The 9,363-nt window shown below is 37.9% G+C and overlaps 1 protein-coding gene across 2 annotated transcripts in view; it reads right to left on the reverse strand.

Annotated features, from left to right (window-relative positions):
* Positions 1-9,363, reverse strand: part of LOC106877345 (sodium-dependent noradrenaline transporter) — a 131,367-nt gene that overhangs the window by 25,676 nt on the left and 96,328 nt on the right. For both annotated transcript variants that reach the window (XM_014926226.2, XM_052970413.1), the window contains exons 4-5: positions 5,013-5,253; positions 895-1,033 (exon numbers count right to left, since the gene is read on the reverse strand). In XM_014926226.2, coding sequence (XP_014781712.1) covers positions 895-1,033; positions 5,013-5,253 — 380 coding nt within the window. The remainder of the gene's footprint in view (positions 1-894; positions 1,034-5,012; positions 5,254-9,363) is intronic.

Raw genomic sequence — 9,363 nt, forward strand, 5'->3', positions numbered from 1 at the left:
TCTTTCCCTTGTTTCACTCATTAGACTGCGACGATACTGGAGCACCGCGTTGAAAAATTTTATTGAAGTGAATCGATCATAATATTTACATTTGTTAAAGCCTTGTACTTATTTTATCTACATCTTCTGCCGAACCGTTAAGTTACAAGGAAATAAAAACACCAGCACTAGTTGTCAAGCGGTGGTGGTGGACAAAGGCACAGACACAGACACAGACACACACACACACACACACACACACACACACACACACACACACACACACAGGGGTAAGTCAATGACATAGATCTCAGTTCTCGACTGGTACTTATCTTATCGACCCCAAAAGGAAGAAAAGTAAAGTCACCCTCGGTGGAATAATCAACATCATAATATTGTTTCAATATTATTTCGATGTGCGCAGGCATAGCTGTGTGGTTAAGAAGCTAGTTTAAAAGCAACGTACTATGGGCTGCGCAGCACCTCGGGTAAGTGTCTTTTACTATAGTCCCAGGCCTATCAATGCATTGTGAGTGAATTTGGTAGACGTAAACTGAATGGAAACCCGTCGTATATGCATTCATATATATTCCTTGTACCACATGGATGAATTAGAGCAGAACTTAACATTTAAAAAAATTCAACCATGTTATTACAAATAATTTTTTACATTCGACCTCTACATTAGATTTGCCTATTGCGAGGAGATTTTGAATTGTGGGACAAGAGGATTTCAGCTGTTTTACACATAGAAAACAGGCATGACACGAGTATAAATGCTAGAAGCAAACTTACGGCTGTTTCAAATACTACATTTCTTTTAACGCGACGTCTCTTCCACTTGACCATTGCAATTCATCTTCGTCGAAAGAAATGAAACTATTTCAACGACAGCACAACAAATATATAACTTACCTTTCCTGAGCTTTTAACACCTTTCCATAAACTGAAGTAGAGTATAATAAACGTGGAGAGTGTACAGAGGGCTAACTGCCATTTTATGTATCCTAGATCATCGATACCGGAACTGTGATGAAGACTGAGTGTTTCACGTCTGTCGAATAGGTAATGGAGAAAAGAAAATAATACGCATATATATATATATATATATATATATATATATATATACACAAACACACACACACACATACACACACACACACACACACACACACACATACACACATATATGTGTATGTGTGTATGTGTGTGAGTGTGCATTCAAAGTGCAATGGTAAGGGCGTTCATTCATTTATATCTGATTGCGTGTATGCGTGTAAAATATATAAAGTTTCTCCTATCGACACAATAAGCATTTTTATGTAAATATACAAAAGGGTGATAATATAGCATACATACATCAACAAAAGTGAAGCCACAAAGTTGGTTAGCCACATATGGGATTTGGAAACTAACTGCACACTACATGCAATCAAGTGGTGAATAGTAAAGAAATCCATTCCATATTTAAACGGATTTAAAATATGCAACTTATACATAGCTGAATGGTTGCACATCCGTTTTAGATCCCAAAATTTCACCACACCACTTAATTCTAGATCTAGAATTTTCAACAAATGCAAGCATATGAACAAATTTCTTTTGGTGAACTGGAGGACACTAGCCTTTCCGGATCGAGCAGCTGCCTTGCACATTCGACCCCGCTCTGCTGAATTATTCTATAAACAACTAGTTTAATAATGACGTTTACAGTCAAAAGGGATGCAAGTCTAATTTTCTTTTCTTTTCTTTTTCCGTTTTTATTCACACTTATACTTTTTGCACCAACTTTCCTCTCGTTTTGTCTGGTTTATCCTCGTGATTTGTTATGAATCGAGGTTCTGATTTTTAAATAGAACAAACGGTATACTTAGAGCCTGGAGATTACTCAGAGACACAAAGTATGTTGTAGAAATTTACTTAGCCTCGTGTCTCTATAGCTAGGACGTATTAGTAGGTTTTATCTTTATACAATGTACATTAAATGATATCTATCGCTCACTTGGTGGAATAACTTGGTCTTACCTTAATGGAACAGTGAACTATGTGTGAGTGAGTGAGTGTGTATGTGTGTGTGCGTGTGCGTGTGTGTGTGTTTCTGTGTGGTAAACAAAGAGGAGATTCAGGAAATCCAGGAGAATATTTCAATTAGTGCGCCATGCAAAATCCAAGCAGACAGGATGTTTAATAAGGGGGAAAAAATATCCAACAGATCCAAATTAATCCACTCAAACTGAAAATCTAGAAAATATTCATCAGTCTCAGAATATGGAATAAAACAAACAAAGGAATAAAGATATAGATATCACATTTATTAATCAGTTAAGATCATTTCAATAACCGGTGGAATTGTTACATCAATCAACTTGCGGGATTATACATGCACAAAGATTATGTATGTCCGTATGATATTTAAAGACAGTCCCTATCAGTCATGGTCACACGACTGTTAAGCAGAAATACTTTTGTACATAGATAGATAGAGTTATAAATACTGTTAGTGGGAGCGGGACTTTGAATATCATAAGCTTTGCAGCAACTAGGTTGGTTTATCTATAGAGGTGCATAAAATAAAAGAATTAAAAAGACATAAAGCAGCCTGAACCCCGATATAAGATTTATTGTAATGTCAAAGTCACAAGTGCAAGCATATGAAAGAACGAAGTTTATAGTGAATCATCTGAGAAGGTTTTTTTCTATACATACCCTGTGAGCTATGTAACTATTGAGATCACTGGAAGAAATGTTTAACTCAATTACACAGATCCCCTTAACAGCTGTCTCTTTCAATGCATAAAGAAATATATGGATTCCTATTCCTAACTACTGGTTGTATGTTGTCACCTTAATTTGCATTACAAATACGTACTCTCTCTCTCTCTCTCTCTCTCTCTCTCTCTCTCTCTCTCTCTCTCTCTCTCTCTCTCTCTCCCTCTCTCACACACATAATGAATGCATGTATCTATGTTTTATTACTCAGCGTGTATCTGTCTGAATACCAACTCAGTGAAAAGAGATATATACCATACAAATGAAAGGAACCTCTGCCGAATGTGTGGGAAGAGGGTCGAAAGTGTGACTCACATTGTTAGTGCTTGTGAAAGTCTTGCACAGAAAAAGTACAAGCGCAGGCACGACAAGGTAGCGCAGAACTTTTACTGGCTATTATGCCGTAAGCATGGATACAAGGCAACGAGTGCTTGGTATCAACATAAACCAGAAAAGATGAAATAATAGATGAAAAGTAATAGATGAAAAGGGGAAGGTAAAAATCCTCTAGGACTTTGACTCCCAGATAGACAAGGTGTTAGAGCACCGAAGGCTGGACATAGTAACCTTTAAGGGAGACAAACAAGGGTGTCTAATAACTGACGTGGCAGTGCCAAGAAATCTACATATTATCGTGAAAGAAAGAGAAAAGATCGATAAATATGAAGACCTGAGACTTGAGATCACCAAGATGTGGCAGCCACGAGAGTCAAATATGAAGGTTGTCCCTACTGTCATCGGAGCATTGGGTTCAATACTACACAATCTGATAAAACATCTGGAAACTTTAGAAATACCCTACAATCTAGACGTATAACAAAAATCGGCATTACTTGGAACTGGACGCATATTGCGTAAAGTACTACTGTCTGTCTAAGATCCGTATTGTGACTTGACAAACAGTACAAACGCCGGTAGACACAATATCTTCAATCAACAACCTCACGATATTGGATACTGTGCGACGACTTTAAAAATAATAATAATAATAATAATAATAATAATAATAATAATAATAATAATAATAATAATAATAATAATAATAATGATAATAATAATAATAATCCTTTCTACTACTGGCGCAAGGCTTGAAATTTTAATAATAATAATAATAATAATAATAATAATAATAATAATAATAATAATAAAAGTAATAATAATAATAATAATCCTTTCTACTACTGGCGCAAGGCTTGAAATTTTAATAATAATAATAAAAATAATAATAATAATAATAATAATAATAATATTGATAATAACTTATTGTTATTATTGTTATTATTTATACTCTAGCAAATTCCGCCAAGGTCGTCTTTGCCTTTCATTCTTTCGGGGTCGATAAATTAAGCACCAGCAACACACTGGGGTCAATGTAATCGACTAGTCTCCTTCCCCAAAAATTTCAGGCCTTGTGTCTATAGTAGAAAGGATCATTTCCACTCTAGGCACAAGGCCTTGAAAATTTTGGGGAAGGGAACTAGTCAGTCACATCGACCCCAGCGCGTAACTGGTACTTATTTCATCGACAACCGAAAGGATGAAAGGCAAAGTCGACCTCGACGGAATTTGAACTTGGAACGTAGCAGCAAGCGAAATACTACTAAGCAGTTCGCCTGACGTGCTAACGATTCTGCCAGGTCGCCGCCTTAATAATAATAATAATAATAATAATAATAATAATAATAATAATAATAATAATAATAATAATAATAATAATAATAATAATGGTGATGATGATGATGATGATGATGATGATGATGATGATGATGATGATGATGATGATGATGATGATGATAAAGTCTGTCAATGCTAATAAACCAAATATTGCCGTAAAAAGACCAAAACAATAAAGTCTGTTTATTGATTGGCGTGGGCATACCGTGTGATCATAATATGCGGGCAAAAGAATTTGATAAGCTCAGAAAATATAAAGATTTGTTGATTGCAATCGAAAACATGTGGCATCTCAAGACGATTACAATACCAGTGATTGCAGGAGCACTTGGAATGATCAAAAATGCAGCTGAAAATTATTTGAGAATGATCCCTGACTTATCATCCAAGCAGGTCTTTCTCTGTTCTTTTTTCCATTGTATGATTTGTTTGCCTCCCTGGCATGGCTAAAATCATCAGGAAAGTATTAGATAGTTGAAAAGAGCAGACATCATAAGACTGTAACAGGCCTGCCATGTATGCAAGACCTCAGGAATTCCAACCAAGCCTGAATTAAAAAGAATAACAATTAATAACAATAAGTTACTTACTCAAAGAACTCTGTTGTCGAAGACACCGAGGTGTTGGGGTTATAGGTAACATTCTCTGGTGGGGCGGTATCATTGAACCAGTCCAGTTGCCAGCAATCTTTTGTATTCCATTCATTATTGCATGTCATCCATGGTAACGACGCAGAGAATGAATTAAACAAGTAGAAAAAACTCCACCCAATAACAATATTGTAATAAAACGCTACTATATACGACATGAAACATGAAGCATAACCAACACCTGGAAAAAGAAAAACAGGAAACACAAAAAAGCGTGCGTGGCGAGAAAAAATAAACGATATTTTTTGTTGTAATAAATGTAACATTATTTTTGTTGTAAAGAATTCTTAATAATAACGATTTGTTTGTAAAGTCAAATAAATTTTAATATAAAAACCTTTTGTAAAAGAAAATTTGGAACAGTGAATGGTAAATCTAGTCTGATGAAAGAAAAGCTGGCCTGTGTCGGAAAGAACCTACAAAATCAAACAAAATGATATTCTTTTCTACTCTAGGCACAAGGCCCGAAATTTTGAGGGAGGGGCCAGTCGATTACATGGACCCAAGTGCGCATCTAGTACTTAATTTATCGACCCCGAAAGGCATTGTCGACCTCGGTGAAATTCGAACTCAGAACGTAAAGACAGACGAAATACCGCTAAGCATTTCGTATGGTATGCTAACGTTTCTTATTTCTTTATTGCCCACAAGGGGCTAAACATAGAGGGGACAAACAAAGGTATTAAGTCGATTACATCGACCCCAGTGCATAAGTGGTACTTAATTTATCGACTCCTAAAAGATGAAAGGCAAAGTCGATCTCGGCGGAATTTGAACTCAGAACGTAACGGCAAACGAAATACCGTTAAGCATTCCGCCCGGCCTGCTAACGTTTCTGCCAGCTCGCCGCCTCCGAGCAAAATGATATTAATGTCTGTAGTCCAAGCTATTAATTGGCAGAATCGGACGGAAATACCTTTCATTATTTGTTCCACCTAAGGCAGCGAGCTGGCAGAACTGTTAGCATGCTTAGTGGTATTTCGTCTGTGTGACACCGGCTGAAATGCTTAGCGGTGTTGTGTCTGTGTGAGTTGGGATCATTATTGCGGAAGTGCGTTAATTAGTAAGCGTAATTTCTGTTAATTGTTTCTGTTTTGTCACCAGTTAAAATTTACCTGTTGCTGTGACTGTTTTAATTTGTTTAACAGTTTTCATTTGAAAACTATTGTGTGTTTCCCCTGTGGGGGGAAACATAAATTGTTGGCAAGATGCCAAGAAGTTTATCTTCATATGAGAATGGTTCAACCGATGTAAAGGCGAGAAGGATTGAAAAACTGTTGTTCGATGATTCGTCTGATAATGATTTTCCACCACTACCGAAGGATACCGATACAGAAAGTGAATTTGCACCACTATCGGAGGTTACCGATACAGAAAGCGAATTTCCACCACTACCGAAAGCTTTCGGACAAATGTGAAAATTACGAACTATATGAAATGGACAGTAAGACGTTTAAAATTTTATCTATTGACTATAGGAAGTCAGTTTCGGGAATGAGAAAGGATTTTATCCCATCTATTTTTCAAGACCTGCCACCTCCAACCCTATGTCAAGAAAAGGTGGAGGGCCCCCCCTCCACAAGACACCCCAGAATAGTAGGTAAGTGATGTCTATTCACATTGATCGTATAAATGTTCGTGGCCTGATGTCTAGTTGGAAGCAAGGACGTTTCCTAAATGATATCACGTCAAGAAAATTGGATGTGATTGTTGCAACGGAAACCCGAGTAAAGGGGCCAAGAGATCTGTCCCCCCACCCCTGAACGGCTATGAGAAATACGTTTCTCCGAGTCGGGTGGGAGGTGGGGTGGGGTGTTGGTCTTACTAAAAAGAAACCGGGTAACCGAGAAAAAAGTAGTTTTTTTTTCTGATCCAGAAGGCAGGCTGGTTGTTCTCGACCTGATATTCAGTTGTGGCAAGATAATCAGGCTAGTTGCTATTTATGCACCCAACATTATGGGCTCGCAAAGTGAATATTTTCGTGACCTGGGCAAGTTTCTGGCCACGTCGCATTCGTTAGTATTGTTAGGAGACTTTAACACAATATGTGGGGCACACAAAGATTGTGTTGGCTCGAACACGAACAGAAAATGTAACCCAGGTTTACGGGATCTGCTATGTCGCTTTCAGCTAGCAGATCCATATAGGTTGGAACACCCGAACACTCCACAGTGGACATGGTCAAATAGTGACGGGTCTTCCAGAACATATCTAGATAGGATTTTAATTAGAGAAACAGATAAGTCTATAGCTAAGTGTCCACAGTTTTTTCTAGTCAGCTACAGTGACCACAAGATGGTTACCTGTAAACTGACAATAGATAAGTTACATAGTTAGGGAACTGGCTACTGGAAACTCAATACGTCCCTTTTGACGATTGAGGAATACAGAAAGCGGATCAAGATGTTAGTACAGAGGGCATTGACAGGTCCATCATTAATAACAAATGGTGGTACGCCCTAAAAAGAGCCATCAAATATGAATCTATTATTATAGGAGATGGTTTAGTTAAGGAACTAGAAGAAACCCGGAGGACTGATAATGCGGACCAAGTGAAGGTGAAAAGACTGGAGTTAAACCAGCATCTTGAAACCCAACACATGGGAAGTATTGCCAGAGTTAAGTTACGTGCGATGGGAAGTGAAGGAATCAAGGCCGCTGGATGGGCCCGAGTGGTGGAAGCTCGGCAAGGAAATAGTTCCACTATACGGTCTTTGACGAATCATAATGGCGTCTTGGTAAACGAACCCGAGAAAATGTGTGAGGCCTTTCGGAAGTACTTCGCCCTGCTGTTTGGGGGTGACAGCGGTCCTGATGGCGGGAGAGCCCTCGAGGACTTTCTTGCGAAGGATTTGAATGCCGGATACTCAGAAACGTAAGTGGCACGTCAAGGAAACTAACTGGTATATGTAGGCAATTCACAGAATTGTTCAAGAGTTAAGTGTATTTAATAATCTCCCGATTCGCAATTTTTTGCTGAATAACCTTCACGGATTTATATACAGTACATTAGCTCATTCCCTCCAAATCGACATTGCCTGTATAGGTGCACGGTGTGCCACACGTTAAATGTTAAAGTAATCGTAGAGTAACGTGAAATGAATGATTTTGCTCAAGAATACAACGAACCGCCTGGTTAAGTTAGCTAACCATAAATGCCTTTCATCCTTTCGGGGTCGATGAAATAAGTACCAGTTACGCGCTGGGGTCGATGTGATTGACTAGTTCCCTTCCCCATTTGCTGACAGTACCTCTCTACCGTAATGGTTTCACCTGGATCTAAAAAACTGTGATGGATGAGACCGGCCGCAGACCACCAAACAGTCACCATGACCTTCTTTTGGTGCAACTTTGGCTTCGGGAAGTGCCGTGGAGATTCGTCGGCGTCCATCCACAGAGCTGAGCGACGCCAGTTGTCGCAAAGAATCCACTTTTCATCGCAAGTCACAATCCGCTCGAGAACGGGTCGTTCTTGTTGCATAAAAGAAAGGAAGACGACACTTCAAAACGGCGTTTTTTTTTTATTGTCGTTCAATTCGTGCGGCATCCATTTCTCAAGTATTTTTGTTTTTCCAATCTCTTTCAAGTGATTGAAAATTGTCTTATACGTTACGTCTAATTCAGAAGCAAGTTCTCGAACAGTTGTGCGTGGATTGGCTTCCACTAAGGCTCTTAGTTGATCGTTGTCAACATCCGATGGCCGACCACTACGCTTACATCTTCAAGACTCTCGTCACCGCTACGAAATTTCTTGAACCACCATTGTGCTGTACGTTCATTAGTGGTTCCTGGGCCAAATGTATCGTTGATATCGCGAACTTTTTCAGCAGCTTTTCGGCCTAGCTCGAACTGGAACAAGAAAATTGTGCAAATTTGCTTTTTGTCCATGTAGTATTCAACGTTTCGGAAAAAATGGCCTAATAATTCAAGAAGAAAAAGAGTAACACGATTAGATATCTCGAAAGACGGGCTTTAAAATGATATATAAAGTCAAAATAATTTAACGAAAATTAATTTGAAAATACATCATTTAAAGCCAAAATTAAAAATTCCGCAAGAACTTTCTTGACAACCTATTATTAGCCATTGATCTAATGCCTTTTCTTCACCGCACAATTAATTAATTCTAATTATATTTCTACTTATTAAGAAGTCATAGTGATAACATACTTCTGGTGTCTATATTAAAAAGCATTAGACGTTTTGAGGATTTTGTATGTCTGTAGATGATAATAATGATGATGATAATAATAATAAAAATAAAAATATATACATATATATATATATATAT

The sequence above is a fragment of the Octopus bimaculoides genome, chromosome 9 (genome assembly GCF_001194135.2).
Source record: "Octopus bimaculoides isolate UCB-OBI-ISO-001 chromosome 9, ASM119413v2, whole genome shotgun sequence".
Classification (NCBI taxonomy): Eukaryota; Metazoa; Mollusca; class Cephalopoda; order Octopoda; family Octopodidae; genus Octopus; species Octopus bimaculoides.